The 23,191-nt window shown below is 30.7% G+C and overlaps 5 protein-coding genes across 23 annotated transcripts; 3 read left to right on the top strand and 2 right to left on the bottom strand.

Moving 5' to 3' along the window:
- Positions 1–697: 697 nt before the first annotated feature.
- Positions 698–3,869, top strand: Stck (LIM zinc finger domain containing stck). Of its 6 annotated transcripts, none has more exons than XM_078190666.1 (8): positions 698–1,098; positions 1,176–1,258; positions 1,558–1,671; positions 1,761–1,873; positions 1,978–2,170; positions 2,249–2,390; positions 2,465–2,723; positions 2,896–3,869. In XM_078190666.1, exons 3-8 carry the CDS (start codon positions 1,568–1,570, stop codon positions 3,093–3,095), a joined length of 1,011 nt encoding a protein of 336 aa, XP_078046792.1. In that variant the 5' UTR covers positions 698–1,098; positions 1,176–1,258; positions 1,558–1,567; the 3' UTR covers positions 3,096–3,869. The 6 variants fall into 6 exon arrangements, with proteins under 6 accessions (XP_078046792.1, XP_078046793.1, XP_078046794.1 ...); XM_078190667.1 differs by having other exon boundaries at positions 1,191–1,258; XM_078190668.1 differs by having other exon boundaries at positions 1,224–1,258.
- LOC144475091 (uncharacterized) lies at positions 3,678–5,192 on the bottom strand. The gene is made up of 5 exons (XM_078190670.1): positions 4,995–5,192; positions 4,576–4,769; positions 4,243–4,494; positions 3,874–4,150; positions 3,678–3,800 (listed from the first exon to the last, which is right to left on the bottom strand). The coding sequence occupies exons 1-5, from the start codon at positions 5,190–5,192 to the stop codon at positions 3,687–3,689; spliced, it is 1,035 nt and encodes a 344-aa protein (XP_078046796.1). The 3' UTR covers positions 3,678–3,686.
- A 526-nt stretch (positions 5,193–5,718) lies between these two features.
- Positions 5,719–9,213, top strand: LOC144474954 (phosphatidylglycerophosphatase and protein-tyrosine phosphatase 1-like). 2 transcript variants are annotated; one of them, XM_078190379.1, is made up of 6 exons: positions 5,719–5,966; positions 6,045–6,109; positions 8,152–8,294; positions 8,436–8,516; positions 8,634–8,864; positions 8,936–9,213. In XM_078190379.1, the coding sequence occupies exons 2-6, from the start codon at positions 6,061–6,063 to the stop codon at positions 9,062–9,064; spliced, it is 633 nt and encodes a 210-aa protein (XP_078046505.1). In that variant the 5' UTR covers positions 5,719–5,966; positions 6,045–6,060; the 3' UTR covers positions 9,065–9,213. The 2 variants fall into 2 exon arrangements, with proteins under 2 accessions (XP_078046505.1, XP_078046504.1); XM_078190378.1 differs by lacking the exons at positions 8,152–8,294; positions 8,436–8,516; positions 8,634–8,864; positions 8,936–9,213 and having other exon boundaries at positions 6,045–8,145.
- Alars-m (alanine--tRNA ligase, mitochondrial) lies at positions 8,701–13,067 on the bottom strand. 4 transcript variants are annotated; one of them, XM_078190376.1, is made up of 12 exons: positions 12,878–13,067; positions 12,554–12,713; positions 12,300–12,473; positions 11,898–12,238; positions 11,531–11,809; positions 11,322–11,466; positions 11,090–11,262; positions 10,700–11,028; positions 10,399–10,630; positions 9,916–10,311; positions 9,500–9,841; positions 8,701–9,304 (listed from the first exon to the last, which is right to left on the bottom strand). In XM_078190376.1, the coding sequence occupies exons 2-12, from the start codon at positions 12,560–12,562 to the stop codon at positions 9,280–9,282; spliced, it is 2,445 nt and encodes an 814-aa protein (XP_078046502.1). In that variant the 5' UTR covers positions 12,563–12,713; positions 12,878–13,067; the 3' UTR covers positions 8,701–9,279. The 4 variants fall into 4 exon arrangements, with proteins under 4 accessions (XP_078046502.1, XP_078046501.1, XP_078046503.1 ...); XM_078190375.1 differs by having other exon boundaries at positions 12,846–13,067; XM_078190377.1 differs by lacking the exon at positions 12,554–12,713.
- A 613-nt stretch (positions 13,068–13,680) lies between these two features.
- On the top strand, positions 13,681–22,764 carry LOC144475146 (uncharacterized). 10 transcript variants are annotated; one of them, XM_078190729.1, is made up of 9 exons: positions 13,681–13,829; positions 14,107–14,187; positions 14,974–14,997; positions 15,484–15,826; positions 16,105–16,422; positions 16,507–16,741; positions 17,403–17,657; positions 17,932–17,988; positions 22,283–22,764. In XM_078190729.1, exons 2-9 carry the CDS (start codon positions 14,173–14,175, stop codon positions 22,296–22,298), a joined length of 1,263 nt encoding a protein of 420 aa, XP_078046855.1. In that variant the 5' UTR covers positions 13,681–13,829; positions 14,107–14,172; the 3' UTR covers positions 22,299–22,764. The 10 variants fall into 10 exon arrangements, with proteins under 10 accessions (XP_078046855.1, XP_078046852.1, XP_078046851.1 ...); XM_078190726.1 differs by lacking the exon at positions 22,283–22,764 and adding an exon at positions 19,738–20,564 and having other exon boundaries at positions 16,105–16,434; positions 16,522–16,741; XM_078190725.1 differs by lacking the exon at positions 22,283–22,764 and adding an exon at positions 19,738–20,564.
- Positions 22,765–23,191: the final 427 nt, after the last annotated feature.

Genomic DNA, 23,191 nt, shown 5'->3' on the forward strand with positions numbered 1-23,191 from the left:
AACAATAGTTTATTATTAGTTTTCGCCATTGCAGTGAGCAATATTGGACTAATTATAATTAATCGATGAGTAATTTGTTAAGCTGTGTTTCATTAAAATCGGTTAATATGGTGAGCTAGCTTCACACGGGTATGATATGGTCACCCGTCTTTTAGATTCATGGTATTCACGCATAAACACTGTTGTTACAGTAAATGTAACGCCTTGCGTTTCCCTTTTCAGCGCTTTTCTCCTGAAGTGAAAAAAGATACGAAACGATCATGGACTGGAAGAACTGTGCATTCGGAAGAAGAGACTAAAGTGTACATGAAGGCAGGGAGCAAAATTTCGGCCATATTGTAATGTAGCGGACTGTAGTGACCTGCATTACCTCTATTTTTAAATATTGAACATAGTGTTATTCTTTCATTGTTAAGTTATCTATTTCATGGTTAAAACAATTTAAAAATTTGTCACGCTTGAAGCGCTGTTCAACAGTTGGGCGCTCATGAAACGATTATGTGATTAATTTAAAATAATGTTTAGAAAATAAATACATACATAAGTTTGTTCCTGAAATAAAAAATATTATAAACAAACCCGTTCGACTGTTCAGTAATAAGTTAAGAGTTTCTGCTCTCAACTGATTTTCTTGTTTAAGGTTTTATTTCTCAAAAGGTAATTCTGTATCTCTAACATTTGATTGGTCGTTACATTTAAACGGAATGGTTACAGTAAAAAGGGTGGTGCATTATCCGCTGACGTAATTTTTATTCTAAATTTACATTGAATCAACTTTGCATTAAAGTAAAATTGTATTTGTGAAAATTCAATTATATTCTCTATAAAAATATTTAAATTACAATATAAAATTCATTTACTGTCGAGGATACATTTTTCTACTAATTGGAAAATCAAGTATATTTCTTATTAATTATTAATGTATAATATTAAAAGTAATTTAAACATTCGATAGATAGAATATCCACTGATAGTACAAATCGTGAGATTTAATTAGTTCTTCCTTATCGCTAAAAGAATGCCAGGGTAAGCACAATTATTTCTCTTGTGAAACATACTGTTTAGGATATCTCTTCCAGCGTCAAAAAGCGTTCGCAGGTATTTAATTTTAAATCTGTTATTATCAAACATTAAAAACTACGATTTTAATACTTCGTTATTATAATATAATCAAGTACGCCAATATTTAGATGTCACTAAATAAAAAAGCAATGATTATTTAGAATAAATAATCACTGTCAATCAAAGGCCCTGAAAGGTATTTACAATAATTAATTTTACCGATGTTAATAATACAAAGTTAGATCTTCATTTTCGTGTTCATATGTTATTTCTCATTACTGAAAACTTTAAATAATGTAATTTAATAAATGATACAAATAATATGACAATAATAATATTGATATTGCAATTAATATATGTGATATTTAATTAACGTATAAAGTTATTATAAGGTTATAATTATTCCAATTAAGTTGAGATATTGAATAATTAAGTATAATATTAAACATTGAAAGATATATACGATTGATAGTAAAAAAGTATATTTTTGTGTAGTGTTACAGAAATGTCTATGGATCACATGTTCTGTTCTCGATGTCGAGAAGGGTTTGTAGCACACGAAAAAATTGTTAATTCGCATGGAGAATTGTGGCATCCTCAATGTTTTGTGTAAGATTACGTAATTATTACATATTGCATTAGTAAATAAGATACAGCAATTAAAATATATGTTTCATGTAATTTTAAATTTTATTTAGATGTGCACAATGTTTTCGACCATTCCCTGATGGAATATTTTACGAATTTGAAGGATACAAGTATTGTGAACATGATTTCCATGTCTTATTCGCTCCCTGTTGTGAAAAATGCGGTATATATGAATTTTTACTCAATTAAATACCATGAAGACTATTTCTACAATCCTCAAGCATTCGTTAGAATATGAAACTAATATCTGAATCTTAATATTTATAGGAGAATTTGTTATTGGTAGAGTAATAAAAGCAATGAATGCTAATTGGCATCCAGGATGTTTCCGTTGTGAAGAATGCGACGGCGAATTAGCTGATGCAGGATTCATTAAATGTCAAGGTAGAGCTCTGTGTCACACTTGTAATGCACGTGTGAAAGCAGGGGCACTTGGAAAATATATTTGTCATCAGTGCCAGTATGTATTTTTACTGCTCTTTGCGTAACGTAATTTGTATTTCATTTATAAGACAAACGTTTAACATTGAATTTTTAGTGGAGTAATTGATGACAAGCCTTTACGTTTTCGCGGAGAATTATATCATCCTTATCATTTCAATTGTACAGCATGTGGGACAGAACTTAATTCTGATGCTAGAGAAGTTAATTCCAGACCAGGTTACGCTGCCAATGAAATGGTAAATATGTATCAAATTATTTTATTTACAAACATTAACGTTTTGAATATGCAGTAAAACAATTTATTGTTTAGAATGAACTGTACTGTCTGAGATGTCATGATAAAATGGGAATTCCTATATGTGGTGCCTGTAGACGCCCAATTGAGGAACGTGTAGTTACTGCATTAGGTAAACATTGGCATGTCGAGCACTTTGTTTGTGCAAAATGCGAGAAACCGTTTTTAGGCCATAGACATTATGAGAAAAAAGGTCTGGCTTATTGTGAAACACATTATCATCAGTTATTTGGCAATCTATGTTTTGTTTGTAATCAAGTAATAGCTGGAGATGGTATGTATACCGTTTTATTTATACAACAAATTTGTTACCTTAAAATAGCAATCAAATTAACTATAAATTATTTTAATAACAGTATTGATTGAAAAATCTAATTTTTGTTACAGAAAGTTTCTTTACAGGGCTAATACTTAGTAAATCTATATTTTGTCTTTATCTGTTCCAGTTTTCACCGCTCTAAATAAAGCATGGTGCGTTCACCACTTTGCGTGTGCATTTTGTGATCAAAAAATGAATCAAAAAACCAAGTTTTTCGAATTTGATTTAAAACCAGCTTGTAAAAAATGTTACGACAAATTCCCGCAGGAATTGAAGAAACGTATGCGCCGTATGTACGATTTGAATCCTAAAAAAATACCAGCTTGAAGAGAAAACACTATAATACATATATTTGAAATGAATAACATAATGTTTAATTACATTAATACAGATTAATATTTATTATGAATTTAACATCATGCTTAAGCGTACATTACTATCGTTTTTTTGTGTCATTTCAAATATTTGTATTTTATAGCAAGGGTACAAACATTAATTCTTGTTGCAATCGAACTTTTTTTAAAACAGAGATACAGTTGAAGATTGAAGTGCCTTAGATTGTATAACTTTTATATATATTTGTAAGAATATATTTTCTGCATAATTTCTTATACTTAAAAAACCAGATAACATTGTCTAAATTAAAAAAAAAAGTATCTACTAATTATACTGTTAATATATTATTGTAATCTTGTTTAAACAATTGCATTTTATATAAAGTTATGTAAGTTTAATACTATATTTGCCATGACAATATAACATAGCAATATGCATAACTTTAATAGATTGTGTTCCCATATTTTATGTAAATTATGTGACTATAATACAAAAATATTACATACTGTAGAAGAAATTTCAAAGTAATTTACTTAAAAAGTACTAGTCTCTTAAGTGATTTAAATTTATTGGAAGTTTTACTTATTTATCCTCTTCTTCAGAAGGATGCCAGTCATGTTTTCTTGATATAATACCACAATTAGAAATAATTACTGTTTTAGTTGGTTTTCCAGTCTTTGTACCAAATTCATCAATCTACAAATACGTATTATAAATGAAATAAAAGAATTATATTAGTAAGTTTATTAAATTACTGAAAATTAATTACTTTGTAAATATTTGATAACCCGGAAATAACTTTTCCAAATACTACACACTTTCCATCCATTGTTTCTAAGGATCGAAAGGTGAGGTTGAATTTCGAATCATTTTTATTTTCATTATTATTACACATAGATAATATTCCAGGACCTGCATGACGTAAATTAAAATTTTCATTTTCAAATGCGGTATCAAAAGCAGAGACTCCTCCAATTCCATTGAATTTTGTTACATCACCACCTTGACACCAATAACCCGAAACTATACGGTGGAACGGTGTATTTCTATTAAACAATATATATTTTTTGCTTTATAATGATTTCTTAACTTGGTAATCACTCTTGTCTATTAAATTATTATCAGTTATCTTTTTTACTTGTATGATAGCCCATTTTTTGTTCCACGACACAATTTAGAAAAATTTGCACATGTTTGTGGGACAACATCATCATAGAGCTCAAATTTTATATTTCCTAATTTTTGTTTATCATTTTGTATTTCAATTTCAAAAAAGCATTTGGTTCGTATGGACGGATTTAACTCTTTCATCAATGATAAATCTTTCACCATGCAATGATCTTCATTTACTTGAGACACAGCAGATTGAGCCTGTTGCTTTTGGGCAAATCTAAATTAATATTATAAATTTAAATAAATAATTTTATAATTGCGTAAAATATAATATAATGTTCAAGTATTGTTAATTTGCCTTCTACCATGCATCATTTTTCTTCTCATTGCTTTCCAACTTTGTATGAATTCTCCAGTGGGGTAGATACTACTAGCTTCAGCAATCATTTTCAATAATGTTTTATTCCCGTTCATAATCATTTTATTATTCGCTTCTTGAACTCCTATTTGAGTTACATACTTAATTTGATGCATCCAGCAGTCTACTTTTCCCTACAATATATAAAAACAGAGGTACAATGAAATAATTACTACTGCTGTTTGCACATAAAATTATATTGCCATCTTTACTTTCTTAATAAACGATACAAAAACTACACGAACAACGTTGAATTTCTACATTGAACGTAAGAAATATAAAAATAATATAACAATAATGAAAATTCTTACATTTTCACATTACCATTTCCTTCACTTAGAACAATATTTCATACTTACACCTGTACGACTAATCACACTCATCCTTTTCAACAAATCCATGTTTTCCTTATCTATCTCTTTTATTCGATTCGCGTCAAGAGTTAAGTTACGCTTTTTATAATAATAAGATATATCGAGTGTTGGGGCTGTAGTATCGACTGCAGCCACAGCTTCGCGAATTTTTCGTTTATGTTCTTTATATCCTTTTTCATCCATAATTATCTTTATTTTTTAAATTTGAAATAGTTCAAGTTTTTCAAAGACGCATATTTAAAAAGAATTTAAAAATTACTATTTCAAATTATCATTATTAAGTTACATTTCTTTTGTAATTTTTATATTAAAAATTTTGATTTTACACCATTTTTTTAGTATTATTTAATATTACATGTTATTAATTATGAATTCAACTATCATATAAACATGATAGATTATTTGAAGTTGGATACAATTCGAAAAGAATGTACATATTTTACGCATACATAAAAACATATACAGGGTGTATTAAAATTATTGTAATTTCGGGAAATGTGAGATTTCTGAGGTCATTTAGAGTAATTTTTTCCTTAGCGAAAATGGAATTCGTGGCATTGTTTACGAGTTATTAACGGAAAACAGTAGCCAATGAGCGACAATCGATATAGAAATTTTGTTTGCTCTGATTGGTCCCGTTACTGTACATATTTCTCCTATATGTACATACGTATACATACGTAACAATGTATGTAACCTACGCCATACACATACATATTGACATATAAATATCTCGTCACAGAACGAATCTTCCAATTATCCAATATGAGCACTTATTTTTTGGTATATATGTATACAATTATAATTTAGTTACTTAACTATTTAAATTTATTATCAACGTTGTGATTACTATGTATATTATTATGTATATCAGTCATTATCTGAAAGGTGTATCCGTAAACCGGTCATAGTTAAGGTTACTTAGAAGGAAATTTTTCAAGTATATTTTTCAAGCAGGTACTGCTAGTAGAAGTACAATGTATTACCTAGAAAAAGATTAATTTGAAATAATTTATACGAGAAATATTGTTACAGAAAGTATACCAATAAAATGATGTCAATGGAGATTGTAAAACGCTCGAAAATGGTGATTGCAGGAGGTAATGTTATCCCAACGTTTCGAAATAAATTTCGGGTAACAAGTAAAGATTTATTGAGGTGGTTTCCTGGTCATATGGACAAGGGAATAAGGCAAATGCAGCGGCAATTAAAGAATGTAGATTGTATAATTGAAGTACATGATGCTAGAATTCCGCTTTCTGGGCATTATGCAGATTTTACTAAAACTTTAACCGGATTGAAACCTCACATTTTTATATTAAACAAAATGGATTTAACTGATATGAGGTATAAGGAAACCTTAATAGCTGAGTTAAAAGATCAGGGATTAGCTAATGTATTGTTTACTAATTTTAAAAATGAACATTGCGAAGGAGTTAAGCAATTGCTACCATTGGCACAAAGATTAATTAAAGAATCAGATCGTTATAACAGAGCAGAAGAAAAATCTTATGCAATGATGATTATTGGAGTTCCAAATGTAGGAAAGTCTTCACTAATTAATCGTTTAAGAAGTAATAATCTCTTTAAAAGTAAAGCGGTAAAAGTAGGTGGAGTAGCTGGTATCACAAGATCTGTTTCAACTCGTGTGAAAATATCAGTGAATCCAGATATATACATCTTAGACACGCCAGGAATTTTAACTCCTAAAGTAAACGATGTTATTTGTGGTCTAAAGTTAGCGTTAGTCGGTTGTATGCAGGATCATTTGGTAGGCCCTGACGTAATTGCAGATTATTTATTATTTTGGTTCAATAGAAACGAACGATTTGAATACGCAGATATATTAGGATTACCAAACCCTTGTGATGATATAACATATGTCCTTACATTTATCGCTGCAAAACAAAAAAAGACTGTAAAAATTAAGAATTATACTGGAGGTACTATTGTGAAACCAGATTTGAGATATGCAGCAGAGTATTTTCTTAGCTTATTTAGAGAAGGTCACTTAGGTAACTACTGTTTAGATGATTATTTATTAAAACAATCAAAACATTTTGTAGAAATATAGTCATATTTTAATAATATATTAGAAGGATAATTTGACATTGTATAATTATTTTTTTACAACATACTTAGATATACTTTTTTAATATACATATATGAATTATTTGTGTAAAAAACATTATATAAACATTGCACTGTTACAATAATAATAGTACAACAGATTATTCTTGAATAATCTCCCATTATTACGTGAGCTTATATATGTATAAATATATGATTATTTAATTAATTACTTAAACATGAAGATATGAGTCTATAAATAAAACATTAAAATCTCTTTTCTGAGTCAAAACCGAGCGTCGCAAATTTCTGTTCGGATACAAATAGTTCATCCAAGAGTACACAGAAATCCTGTTACTTTCTCTTAGTATGAATACAAATGAACCTCCTACAACATGGTAGATACGTTACTTGAAAATACCGTGCTGTGGAAAGTTGTATTATAGGAAACACTAACTTAATACAGAAATTGGAATTCAGTTCTCAAATGAGAAAAACTACGTTTTGAGAGAAGAAATGAGAAGAGCTTTTCCTTGACTGTGCTCTGAATTACTAGGTGTAATATTATCCAAAATGTAAGCGCATGCTAACACTACTCGCAAGAAAAACCGACTTGACTTGATAATAAATCGAGTATAAACGAAAAAGAATTTCAAATACGTATTTTTGAATATGCATATGTACGCTATGGAATTCTAATATTGTAGGAAAATTTCCATAAATTGACTTGACAATGAATATAGTATAAGTAAAAAAGAACTACAAATACGTGCTTGCGAATATGCATATGTATATTATAAAATTGCGGCATTGTAGGAAAATTTCCACATTTTTTTCAACCGCGTTGTAGCGATACCGTGCTGCAAGGTACCGCGTCGCAGGTGGATCACCTGTACTTTCTCCAATAGTAGGCCAATGTATTTATTCGTTTGCTTTGAGAAAGAAAACTTAAACTGTGTTACCTTGAGTTCTTATAAAAATAAATTAAATAACGTGATTTTCGAAGTTATATAATTAAATAATTTTAAAGCATAACAGAATTAGTAATATTATCGTTAAATTGCAAATTTAGAAGAAATGTTTGCAAGACTGACATTTTATCCGACACTTTTTTATAATGTGTTAATGGAAAAAATTTCGTCAAGAAGTTGGTACAATCGAATTGACGAAATAGTTGTCTTAGGCGCTTTACCGTTCCGAGGAATGACCAGAAAGGTATGTAATTATACGTCGCATATAATTAGTGATTATCATTGAAATATTAAATAAAGATATATGCTTCTTAAGAACATATTTTTCTACATACGCTAACAATTTTCATAAATATCAAAATATTAATTTTTCAAAAATTTTCAGTTAATATCCGAGGAAAATATTGCGGGAGTTATTTCGATGAACGAAGATTATGAATTAAAATTGTTTTCTAATACTGAGAAGGTATTTATTTTGTATTCGAACTAATATATATTATAAAGTCTTAAATATGATATAGTTTTATTTTGCAGAGAAAATACAAATATGTGCTATTCTACTATATGGTGTACAATTTTTTAGGACTGGCAGTCACATAACGTAAAATTTTTACAATTATCGACAACAGATATTTTTCAATCGCCTTCGCAAGAAAAGTTACTACGCGGTGTAAACTTTATTGACGAGTTTCGTAAAACTGAGACAAATAAATATTCCCCTAATAGTCACGATCTTTGTACTGGAAGTGTCTATGTACACTGTAAAGCAGGAAGAACACGTAGCGCAACATTAGTAGGCTGTTACTTAATGATGGTTAGATCGCAAAACAATTTTAGATATTATGTGTAAGGGAACTAAAAATTATAGATTAATATCATTTGTAGAAATATCGATGGACTCCTGAAGAAGCAGTAAATTTTATGAAGACAAAAAGGCCCCACATATTACTACACGCACCTCAGTGGAATGCTCTTAAAATATTTTATGAAAATAATATAGAGAATACAAAGTAATAAAATTATTAAATAAATATTACTTATACAAATAAATAAACGTGTACATAATGTAATACATTTTTTCATCATTTATTTTTACAATTTAATAATAAATATGTTTACACTTTTTTAATGCTTGTAGATGCAAATCTGCATTAATGACACTAATTAATAAAGCTTCTGATGACAATTTGGTACATTTATTGACTTTCATACTAGCAACAAATGGTGGATTATTGCTTTTGACTGGAGTATATCCTGCATTGAAAATTTCAAGTATTATTATAAAACAATGATTGTATTAATTATTAATGTATTATTTAAATAATGAAGAATGACAAAATCTGACTGTCTATCTTCAACTTCTAAAATTATAGCAGACACTAAAAATTACATGTGCGCTAAATTACAAGTTTTCAACATTTTCACATAGTTGTAGGCTACTATACTTACTGTTTTTGTGCTTCTTTTGCTTCTTTATCCAAATCTTCTATTTCTTTTAAACATTCTATCTTGATGACGTATGGTAATTCTTCATTAAGATCGTCTATTTCTTTTACAATATGTTTTCTTATAGATTGAAATGTCTTATATTCAAGTTTTTCACATTTCAATTTATTTTTTAAATTCATAACTTTTTGTTGTATCTTTTCCCCTGTCATACTAATAGATCTAGCAAGTGTTCCTACAGCTCCTTCAACAGTAAGACTGGTTACTCCTTTCGAATGGTAATTTACAAAACAAAAGTGTTCCAACATTCCAGTCTTATGTATATGTGTACCACAACATGCTTCTCTAAAAGAAGATTATTTTGAAACCAAATGAAAGAAAGTAATTATTTGGATAATTACATCTTCAAGAACACTTACTTTGAGTTTAAGTGAGCAGCCTTAATTTCTACAACTCGAATATCTGCGTAAGGGTACACTTCTCCTGGTATTAACGTTAAAGAGTCTTCGGCTAATAATTCAGATGAATTTAATATTTTTGTTTTAACAGAAACATTAGCTTTTATAACATCATTTATCGATTTCTCAATTTTTTTAATCTGCTCAAAAGATAGTTTATTTCCGAAAGAAGTAAACTGATATTTTAAAGTATGTGGACGAATAACAGAATTGCGTGGATACGCAACTCGTAAAGTTTGTTTCATAAATGCGTTCAACAAATGTGCAGCGGTATGGTGTTGCATTAACCCTTTTCTACGATCAGAATTGATAGACACCATACAACTGTCACCAATTTTCATGTCTTTATTTAAATCTCTAAATGAAAAAAAGGAAATACGTCAGCGTTTTGTTTCTATGCCATCAAACTTTATAAGAGCTATAAAAATTAAATTTAAGACTCACTTGCAATCAACATTTAGAAGTTTGCCAAAATGTATAACATAGCCATTCCTCTTTTGCACATTATTTATGTGGAAAGTTAAGTCATTTATGAAAAAGGTTCCATGATCAGATGCTTGGCCACCTTCTAGTGAATAACATTTTGTTTTGTCCAATATAATTCCAATTTCATCCCCTTTACTCAATGTAATACTTTTGCTTGCAGCATGATTTGTATTATTTAATATTAAGTTGTCTAAAATAAATGAAATATGTGTATTTTTATTATGGTTAGTATGTAATTGACTTTAATGAATCGATTTACCATTTACAATTATTCCTATAATTTTACTCTCAATTGAAGGAAACTCATAATCATTTTTAACATGCATATATTCATACTTAAATATATCATTAGTTTTAGGTACATCATTTTTTTCAAGAAGTTCTATAAACCTTTTCATAATGATATCATTACTCAAATTTACACCCATTTTTGATTGATTTTTGACTCTTTCAAATTCAGTTTGAAAAACTTCTTTATCAAACTGTAGGGATTCAATTTCTGCAAGTTCGGCTATTGCTTCTTCTTTTAAACCATATGTATCATACAATTTAAATGCAACATTTCCTGGTAATGTTTTAGTTTCTTTTCTATAAAAATACATAAAATATACTAAAATAATGTTGAAAATAATTTTTGTGCAATACTTACAAGTCGTTAGCTACAGTTTGTAGATACTTATATGCATTTAATAAACCAGGAGCCATCCAATCAGTAACTGATGCTAGTTCAGGTCTCTTTTCAATTATCTTTTTCCATTCTTTGGCAGAGTTTTTTCTCAATCGTTTATATAAATTCGTTTCATATCCAATAATTTGTTGTACCTAAATACAATCCCGTTCTATATTAATACATCAAATTTCTTGCAATTGCATAATTTTACCTGTTTAAGATTAGTTTGCAACTCAGGATAGGTGTCACCTAAAGTATCTGTCACCACATATGAAAGTTCTTGAAGTATTTTTTCTTGCTTAAATATTTCTTCACCTGTAGTAATTACTTTCCTTATAATTTTTCTGAGTTTATAACTGAAAGTGATATTCTAATAGTAATTTGCAGCATTAACTATACTTGGCTATTAGAATGACCTACTTTTCTTCTGGTACTATTCCATCGGCCAAAGCAATAGTAATCATCCTACTATGGTCTGCTAATATTCTATAACCAGTATCAATACTATTATCATCATTAGCAAATTGTCCTCTGTATTCTGGTGCTTTTGTGTACTTTTGGATAGCATCAAAAAGTGGTTCAAAAATATCTGTATCGTAATTTGAACTCTTTCCTTGTAAAAGTGCAACTAATCTTTCAAATCCCATGCCAGTGTCTACATGGTGTTTTGGTAGAGGTATTATTGTACCATCTATTAATCTGATATATAATAGTAAAATTTAAAAAATCAACTTTTATTAGCTCATTTTAAAAATAATGATCTCAATGTTAAATATGTAGTGTATACCGTTCGTATTGTATAAAAACTATATTCCACAACTCTGTGAGATCCGGGTATCCTCTATTAACTCTCGTAGATTGACTCGACACATGGTTTTTATGATCCACATGTATTTCTGTACAAGGACCGCACGGTCCACAAACACCCATTTCCCAAAAGTTATCTTGTATATCAAATGGCAGAACTTTATCTTTGGCAACGCCAATATTCAACCAGATATCTCTACATTCTAAATCTGGCTCCAATCCTAACTGCTTATTTCCACCAAAGTATGTTACATATAAACTGCTTTCTTTAATACCATAATGCTGTGTCAATAGATTCCACGCATAAAGACATGCTTCCTCCTGCAAAATATATATTTTTGTTTAAACTTTCTCTCTTCGTTTCTTACAGAAGAAGAAATACCTTAAAATAATCCCCAAAAGACCAATTTCCTAACATTTCAAAGAATGTATGATGATAAGTATCATTTCCAACTATGTTGAGATCGTTATGTTTTCCACTAATTCTGATACACTTTTGAGAATTAGTAACTTTTGTTGCAGGTGGATCATAATAATTCAAGAAAATCCCCTTAAACTGAAAAGAATATATATATGTATAAATAATTATTATTGTTACATATATTAATCTAAATGTTTTGTAAAATTCGAATGTACTTGATTCATGCCAGCATTTACAAATGGAATTGAAGAATCATTGAGCGGTGTAACTGGACTCGATCGTATAAAAGTATGCCTTAAATTGTATTTGAAGTAATTCAGAAATTCATTTCTGATTATTCTTGAATTCCATTTAATCGAATTGGAAGTATTGGAACTGTAAAATCGAGTTATCAAAGCAGTATTCATATTACAATATATCCTCAAATTAAAGAAATGTTTTAATTTATTTATTTATATTTATTTATTGTTATTATTTATATTTATAGCAGTATTGAATGCAAAATACTTTAGTTAAAGCCTTCATAGACCATTTTTAACCTTTAAGTAATTCTACTTCAATTACACTCATTTCTTTTTTAAATGTGTACTACTAAGTATACATTTCTTAGAAGTTTTATATGGAATAATATACGTGAAATATATGAATTGCATTTGAATTAATTTGTAGGAATTTAGTAATAAATATTTAGGTTACAGTATTGTGGCCTAATCTTGTACACTTTTAGGCCACAACTTGGTCCGTTAGCGAAGTTCGATACAGAAATTTTCTTTGCTCTGATTGGTTCACTATTTACTCCTAAGAAAAGGTCCGCTATGGATTGAATGTTTATTAAAATAGTGGGGACGTTTATGCTAGTTTAAGAAGTAAGAAAAACGTGCAAAAGTAGTATAAGTAATACATAATATTTAATGTAAACGTACAATACGGCATTTTGTATTGTGAGATGAGAATAATGCCTCACCATGGTAACTTTCCAGGCTGCCTTATTGCAAAGCATTTTTATCCCCACTATTTTAATGCGCGTCCAATCTACAGTGGATCCTACCTCAGCAGTGAATTGTTAGCTAATCAGAGGAGAGTAGTTTCTATACCTGCCCCTGAAGTACTATGTTGAGTCATTATTGTACAGTAATAGATTCGAATTCTGCACACCTCTACGTTGTAGCTTGATTCGTCAGCGGAGATCGATGTAAAAATTTTCTCTATTCCGATTGGCTGTCAATTCGCTGCTTGGACAGAATCCACCGCGGATTGGATGGGTAGTAAAACGGTAGGAATATGCGCGCCAACCGTCTATAAAACGTCTAGTGACTTTTTCGTTACCGCATCAAAAGTGGTAGCATGTGGCACAAACCTTATCGTTTTCCGTCAAAAGTGTTCAAGGTGGAAGTCTTTGACGCCATTTCGTACCTCGTTTCGCTGTTAGCGTCACGAAAGTTTCTTCTCTTTTTACTTTAATTTCATTTCGCCAAAACGTCGCAACAACATGTAAGTATCACTGAAATTAGTTAGCAAATTGTTCGTTCGTTAAAAAGATCTGAAAGAATGTTAGAGTTCGAATTACGAAGAGATTCACGTACCGTCACTTACTAGGGCACGCCAAGGGCCGGTTGTTTTTAGACATCTTTTGCGTTGTATACTTCGTTTCACAGTGTACCATTTTCTCGAAATTCTGTTCTCCATACATTCTATAAATCTTGCGATAGCAATAATTATAAAATATATGTACGCGGACAATACAAAATTGTTTTTTTTTTAATTTAAGTGATCGAAAATCCGAAAACTTTCGTGGCCTTGAAAAATATATAAGCGTCTTTGCGTTACCCGGAATATGGACACCGAACAGGTTTTTAAACAATTTTTTCTACTAATTTATTTTCGATATAAGGTCCAAAAACTTTTTAGCATAATCTTTAAAGAATATTAAATTTTCTAATTTTCTTGAAAAAAAAAAAATAAAATTTGCAATAATTATTTGATTAATTCTGTAAGCCACTTGGTCTTACTGTAAAATTAAATTAGCAATTTTATGTACCTTACTTGTTATTAATATTCTTGAAGTGCTATAGTTTCTCCATTTCAGGTAGTTTCAAGGAAATGCATTTATACTTACATGTAACCATTTCTCCCATAGGTATTCATTTTTAATAAGTATTCAAGGAAATTCTGTAACTATTTGAAATACTATTTTATATTTCTACTATATATCTAAACAACTTTACTCTCTTTGTTATTGGAAAATAATACAAAAAAGAGCATTGGAAAATTTTATTTAAGTTAATATTTTTGTGCTCAAATTATATAAGATATTAAATTAATAACTACTTTTTGCATTATTTCTTAATTATAACTTGGTCTTATATCAAATGTTTATAGTCATATATATCAAAATATGCTACAAATACAAATATTTAGAAAATATATTATATACTCTTTCTATTTACCATTTGGCTTTCTGAATTGAAAAGATTAAGAATTAGATAAGAAAATTTATATCATATTTTTTAAGATATTAGGCTATAATACATTTAGCATTATAACTGAATTAGTTTATAATATAGAATTAAAATTATTTAATAGAATAGTAAGAATAAATATAAAATAATGATTATAACATTTTTTCTATTTTCAGAAAATGGTTTCATCTAATCAACCGGTAAGAACAATGCTAATAGTAAATTGTATTTATTATCTTGTATCAGTTAATAATTTAATTATTTGTATATTGTGTATAATATTTTCTATATTTAACAAAAATTATAAACATTCTAGGTATGTAATTTATAATTCTTGATTTTATTTATATACTTTAGTAAACTAAAATAATTTTTAAATTAACAAGCTCACTAACATTACATTATCATTGTTGTATGATTTTTGTAATTATATTATATAATTTGAGCAAGATTAAATTCTCGAACAGACACCATACTTTTGATAAACAAAAGTATGGTCGAATTTAGGGATACAAAAATTTATAAAAAAATTTTTTATTTGAATAGTGTTATTTATAAGTACATGTATTATAATTACATAGATGCATATTTATATATATATAAATATATATTGCATATATGTATATATATATAAACATATATATATAATAAAGAGTTATGACTAACCACACATTTAAATTTTCCAGAGGAAAACAAAAATATTTGTGGGTCGGTTACCAGAGAATTGTCGCAACGATGAGTTGCGACAATTATTTTTACGTTTTGGCGAAGTAACGGAATGCGATGTCATGAATCGGTATGGGTTTGTCCACATGGCCCGAGAGGAAGATGCAGCGGCAGCGATCAAAGCTCTTCACAATTCCAACTTCAAAGGGGCGACAATCAATGTGGAACAGTCAACTGGGAAATCACGTGGCGCAGGAGGAGGACGCAGGGATGGAGACAGAAGAGGTGGACCAATGAGAGGTGGTAGAGGAGGACGAGACGGTGGTAGAGACGCTCGTCCTGGACCATACAATGATAGAAGAGGTTAGTATATAAATCTATAATTTTTTACTTCAATGATGCTACCCTCTCATTGTTATCAATATCTTTCTACAATCTTTATAACTTTATTAACCCTTTGCAATTCTGTGTCGAATCAGACACAACATTGACATTAATAAAAACAGAATTGATCTAGTTACATAATTTATTAGTGTAAAAAGCAATTGGTCACAATGAGAAAATGATGTGATACTTAATACATAATACATGTTTTTAATGCAGACTAAAAAATCAACTGGATATCTCGGCATGCTTTACAGTTCTTCCGATCCAACTCGTTGGTTACGATGGATCTGCTGCAGGTGGCGTCGCAACGGGGTACACCGATTACAATCGTGGCGCTGGAGACTTTAGTGGACGTGGAGCAGACTTTGGAACTGGGTACACCGATCGTGGAGCTTATGGACAAAACGTGGGAAGCGCGGCAATGGGTTACACTTCAACAGCACCAGGAATGGGAGGAGGATATGGACCAGCGACTGGAGCCGTCGGAGGATATGGACCAACTGCCACCGCCGATTATGGCCGAACCGCGGATTATACCCGCGCTGCAGATTTTGGAGCTAGAACAGATTATGGTAATCCTTGTGGTAGGTTTTCTTAAGTGAAACCTTATGATATTTTTTTCTGATAGTATACAAAAATATCTTTTTAATACAAAGAACTTCCGTTTGCAGTAGTCGGAGGTGGTATGACTGGAGATTTTAATCGTGGCGCACCCGGTCCTATGGATTATGGACGTACTGATAATTTCGGTGCAAATCGCACAGTTGATTACGCAGCTAGAAATGATTATGATCGAACTGCGACTGGACCTATGAGAAACGGTGGTGGTGCCGTTGCCACTACTGGGTATGGGACAGGGTACTCAGATGTAGGATATGATGAAAGCCACTGGTAAAGTAATTTATATTATATACATTTCCAATTTTAGATTTATTATTATAAGTTGAAATGAGATCAATTTTAACTAATACGTTTCAATAGATTATAACGTGAGAATATTTTTTGAAATACTAATTTAGATAGCGAAAGTTTAGTTAGCATGGACTATAAAGTTCGAGATATGTATTATACCTGTTTCACAAATAAATTTTGAAAGAATTTCTTTAACAAGTTAAGGACAGCTCCGACAGTTTGAATTGAGTTTCAAGATAAGCAAAAGCATAAATAAAATTCCCATAATCGATAATGAGTGACACCGCGGTACGTTCCTTTCAGTTTCCGATTTCGATTTTAATATGCGGGTCCTTTCTAAATTTTATATTTATCATTATTACGATCGTATTAAATATGAATTCTGCTTGAAAATCGATATTGGTTCACTTGTTCTCAACATGTTAAGGAAAAAAAGCAAACGTTTAGAGAAGTCGATATTTTAGTTTCATAAAATCTGAGAACAGTTATGAATTGAAACTTCATTTTTATTCTAACCTGTGATGCTTCTACTAATGTATACTGTCTAAGTCTTAGAATTATATCGCTTGAGCAAAAAACTTTGGTGCATTATCCAGGATAGAATGAAAATAAGTTAACATATTCCAATTGTGTATGACAGGGGTTATCCGGGCGGGCCTGGGGATATGATGGGTGGGCCCGGGGGGGTAAGTCAGGCAACTTCAATGGCCTATGACAGGAGGGATGATCCCCCTGTTAATGATATACCTCCATTTGACAGGCCAATGAGTACTGGACCTAGCTACAGCACTGGGGCGCCTAGTTACAGCACTGGTCCTGGACCACAACCAGATATGTTTAGTAGAAGACCTGGCAGTGCCGTCCCCAGTGGTGGATATCCGCCAGTTGGTGGAGGGTAAGTTTCACTTCATATTTATTTATGCAGTACCACCAAGTATTTATTATTTTTATTGAATTGCAAAGTTTTCATTTACCTCATATTACTGATGTTTCGTGTCAGTATAAAATTTTGACCAGAATTGCATATACAATTTTTATAGCAAATTTTTATTGAGATAAGTCTCATATTACTTTGCATGTACTTACATAAGAAACTTATTTGTTCACGTACTTATTTTCATTGCTACTTTTTAAGTAACACAAAACAACTTGCTTACTTTTAATTATAGTTATACCGAAGGATACGACAGACCAGATGCTTATGGTCCTCCGCGTGGTGGTGGACGGTAAGTCCCACTCTCTCTTGTTTATTTTTTAAATATAACACTTTACACAACTGCGTTTTCCAAAGTGATGTCAGCGTTGAAGAGCGACAATTAATTTCTGCGAATGATCGTTCGTTAATTATGCGACCACGCTCTTTTTGCGCATCGTTTTTATTCGGTGAACACTGATCTATCTCAGTGTACTCTCGTTTCATGCGGATCGATATAGGCTAAACATGTTCTGTAAAAGTATAAGGTGTGACACTTGGCGCGATGGTTGGGTACGTCCTTTGATTATAGGAAGCGTATTCTTGTGTATGCGACGGCATACAATTAATTTCTTACTGTAAAAAAAATCAAAGTAACTGTCCTGCAATTTTTCTAATGTTGAGTGTAAAGGAGAACAGAGGCAGTCAACGAATTTATTATATAGAAATTGTGTTTTTGTACTGGTATGGAAATACCTCTTTAATGATGAGGAATCGGTAAAACATTTTTCAAAAATATATGTATAAAAAATTTGCTACTTTGAAATTTTTTATATGAACCTATATATACATGCATACAGTCAGATCTAAGAAATAAGTATAACTGAAATCTTGTATAGACATTTTCGATAAAATTATTTAATAATCATTATTGGATCTTTTTATATCTTTCACACTTTTGATAAATATTATTCAGAAATAGTTTTCAAATTTCAATAAAATACAATTCTGTAAAATTAAAAAAATTCAATCAATTTATTATTAATTATGTAATGTAAAGCGTTCACAAGAATATTTTGTTGCATAGGCAAACTAAAGATGAAACGATCGTGAAAGTATTTATACTTTTTACGGAAACTTTATTAATTAATTACTACCTCTCTTCTTTTATGTACTCTGCGGTAAAAATCCACGAATTGAGCGTCGTCGAGATCGAAGTTAGTTGCGTTTCGTCGTATCGTAACATAAATGCGTTACAATACACTGCGCCTCTGAGCAGCATATATATGTTTTGAAGATGCGTGCGGTTGAAGATTTTTATTTCACTTGAAACACACTCATGGTGGAGAAACTTGTATTCCGTTTCAAGATTTATATGTCCACAGCTGGGACTCGGGTTGCTAACGATTGCGTTGCGATATTCCTATTGCGTCCGTTTCAAACAATCTATGGTGAAGAACATTTTCAACATTTATAGTGAAATTTTTCTTTCATATGTTTGAGAACGCGAATCGTGAATCGAAAATACTAACAGCCGCTGAAATTGTCTTTTATACGCATCTTGCGACAATGGCGAAAGATGCTTGGATGCAGCGATAAAATGACTCTCAACATGTGACAACTTCACAGACCTGGGCACAGTCAGCTGAAGCAATTTTAAGGGATTGATAAGCTTGAATCAATAATTGCCGTACGAGTTATTTATCAATATTCGTAAATTCTCTAATGTTTGTCAATAGAGCAGTGGTCTATTTATGATATAGTAGTTAGTCCAACAGTATAATGTGAATAAGTACTTACAATGATATAGTATTTTATCTGGGTCTGGAAGTTGTATCATTTAGCAAAATGTGTGTCCATGCGTTGCGACGGAGACAGTAAAAAGGCATCAGGTTTTCTCAGTATCTTCAGCGACAGGATTCAGAATCATCGACGAAATAAAGGATTTCTGGTCAAATTCGTGCATATCAGTGTTACATCTTATACTTTCCAGCCTATTGCGCCGCTTGCGGCGATCAAAAAGGAATTAATTGTGCGATTTTTCATTTTTTTGACCTTTTAGCTTCCCAGGTCCGGCAGACGCGATGCCACCGAGGTACTAAAAGCGTACTAAAGCAAATACTAAAGCGCATGCGAAAGGCTCCCTTAAAAAATGCCTGTTTAGTGGTGGTCGTTCGCTTACGGAATCGAATACCTAGGAACTGCCCTGCGTCCGACATACAGAGTCCATACCATTACATACGATACTATGTATAATGATAGATACACGATAGATCTAACGTTTAAACGCTAACTTAAGGTACGGTAAGAATGAGAAGTATCAATGAGTAACATAATCAATAACTGAAACGCAAACTAAGATTCTTCGAAAAAGGATGAAGATGATCGTAAATCGAAAAATTGAGATAAAGAATTGTACCATGGTATCATACAAGGAATTTTCTGTGTCGTTCATTTTTTTCCAGCAAACATATACATATAGTGGGTATTTTTTTTTGTGCGACTTGTATTCGTAGTTCCTTCTTCTGGTATTTCCTATATTTTGTTTTCTTTTTCTCACTTTCTCTTTCTCTCTCGTAGTGGTACAACCCATTATGGCATGGGTTGAATAATTATCAATTTTTATCTATCTTAAGTCACACAACAATTATTACATATATTCTAGAATAGATGATTCTTTCGTTATAAGTTAATTATTATTTAGATCAACAACAATGGTGACTTAGGCTATTAAGCAAAGAAAAAAAAATGCTGTATAATCTTTTTTTACACGTAAGAACTTGGATAATGTTTTAAATGTTCATTAATAAAGCAACAAAACGTGTTTGCTGAAGTTATCAATGTACCTTGACGGAATGAAAAATAAAACTAAAACGAATACGACTTTAACACCTCTTTCGGCTATATATTTTGAAAATTTATATCAATACCTTATTTGCGATCTCTTAGTACATAGTACTTTGTCAAAAACAATTTATCAAATTGTTTGCATTGATCGCACTATGATTTTTGCGTCCCAAGCAAGAAGCTTTTCTTAAATTTTCTCTTCGTTAAAATACACGATGCTGATTAGTTACTACACAGAAGGGGATCATCGAAGTCGTTTAAACGCAAGATCTGGTGAAATATGACTCATTAGACACGAGATTTGCTGTCCTCCAGCGAATCAACTAAGAATAATCAGCGTGCGTGCAAATGTGGTACACATAATCATTATTTTAAAGACGTTCTACATTACAGAACTGTTTCGTTTTATATTTAGATTATAAGAACAGGATTATCCTTATTTTTCAATTAATTCTTTTGATTTTGAAACAAACACTGTTGCCTTCGATATCTTTAAAAAAAATTTATATGTATTTGCTTCCTAATGTTTGCATTATTACACCCATGTCACATTTATTTAATATCACAAAATGGTCGAGGTATATAGTATTTTAAAAATGATTCATAGAATTATTCAGACAATTGAATAAAACAAGGCATTCTGAAATGTAGAACGTTGATTGAAGTTTGATGGAATCTACATGTGTTATACTCAGACAGCGTAATCTTGAATTGTGCGACGAACCCGCGTAAGCGCACCGCACTTCGAATCCTGGTGGCATATCAACGTCAGATTATTGAAGAAACTTATGCGTGTGGCCCGTAGACGCGACACTCTGGTGAATAGTGCAAGCTTCGATATGCGGATTACGTGCTACAAATTGCGTTTGCGCTCAAAGCTGGCGGTGCTTTGAATTTAAACAGAAGGTATGTTCAACGCGTGCGCCCTTTACTCTTTGCCCGTTTAAGCAACAAAATAATATATATACATACATGTGTATATATATATTTATATATCTATACATATATATATAAATAAACTGAAGAAACAAATAGACACAATGTGTCTAGATATCAGTCGTATATTGCGGATACTAAAATTCACGGTAGAAAACTGTCGGAAATGTTATAATCGTCGATTGTGAAAATACCGTTGCGATGATGCTGCGATAGCGATTGCTTTTAGCATTTAATACGCGTCAGTTTTAATTCCATCTCTTAACGAATTAGATCTCAGTATTCTTTCGAGTTCAATACAATCTTTTCCAAGTAATGCTATGTTTGAATATTTTTAATTTTGATCCCAGAATTTAGATATTTATGTGTCATTCGTAATTTCTTGAACTATATTTTCAAATATTTTCATACACAGTGAAATAATATTGTAGCACACGAGTACTATAATGCAATACTGCATGTTGCTACAATATTGTTTTACAATTTGAACATATCACACATGAAGCTAAGTAACGTCAATAAAATATTTCACTTGCTGTGTTATTACTTTAATTTCATATATTCCGTACAGAAACAAATTCCTAACTACTTTCTGGTGCTCTAACAATGTTAATAGTACTTAGTGAGTCGATGTTTAAAAAATATTACAATTTTTTATAAGCACAAGATGGAATTAGAACAAATTATATTTCTGCGAGAACATTTTTCACATGAATTAGTAATATATTGAGTTACCAAATTTCACTTGGTTTAAGATTTTATCACAATTTGTATATTCTTTTTTTTTTAACTCTAAGCAGCAAATAATATAATTTTTTTAATAGATTACAAGCGGGATGAGGATACAACTGGACTATGAGATGAACTCTATCTGGAAGTATGAGTCCTATTATACCTTCCTGTACTCAGGTTGGTGGACTTAGCTTGCGATGGAAGGCAAGAGAAGAAGATGAGTCAAAGGAAGAAAAAAGGATTATATTTGTAACCATTAAAGTGTAAGAAATTCGATTGTTTTTTATTTTAACATTAACACAGAAACATTTTTACTTTCATATTCCATTAAACTTGATCAGTAATATGTATCATTTAAAAGTAAAAAATTATATATTTTGAATGATAAATATGCAAAAATGTTACAAACCCTCTCCGAGTAAAAATATCTTAATGCAAATTTAGAAATTCCTATTCGTTAGGCATTCAAGACAATATGTGAAGATTCAATGTACGTTCAAATTGTAACATTTTCGTACTGAGAGAAACATGTTCTTAATTTTTTATGCATTATAATAAATTAATTTCTCAATGATGTCTTATCATAATATTGGATCAGCCCACGAGTTCGTGCAGTTTTAATTTTGATTTAAATTTTTCGCATAATAATTGTCTAATAATCGTGTTTCATACATCATCCGAAAGCTTTGGTTTTATTCTGTTATTTGATTGTTTATTTATTTGTTCCATGCAAGTAATAAAGTGATTAATTGTTTCAATACTATAGAATGTCAAGTTAACGTGAATTTAAACATTTAGGATTTAATCGTACACCAAAATATGTCGAGGATTCTTTTCTTGTTACGAGTGGTTAACAAATGTTAAACATAAAACGCATAAGTAATCAGTCGGATGACCAATGAGACATAATTGTTAGACAATTGTTATGCGGAAAATTTAAATCGAAATTAAAACCGCATGACCTCATGGATTGATCCAATAGAATTAACGTTCCCTTAAAA

Source organism: Augochlora pura, chromosome 9 (assembly GCF_028453695.1).
Source record: "Augochlora pura isolate Apur16 chromosome 9, APUR_v2.2.1, whole genome shotgun sequence".
NCBI lineage: Eukaryota > Metazoa > Arthropoda > Insecta > Hymenoptera > Halictidae > Augochlora > Augochlora pura.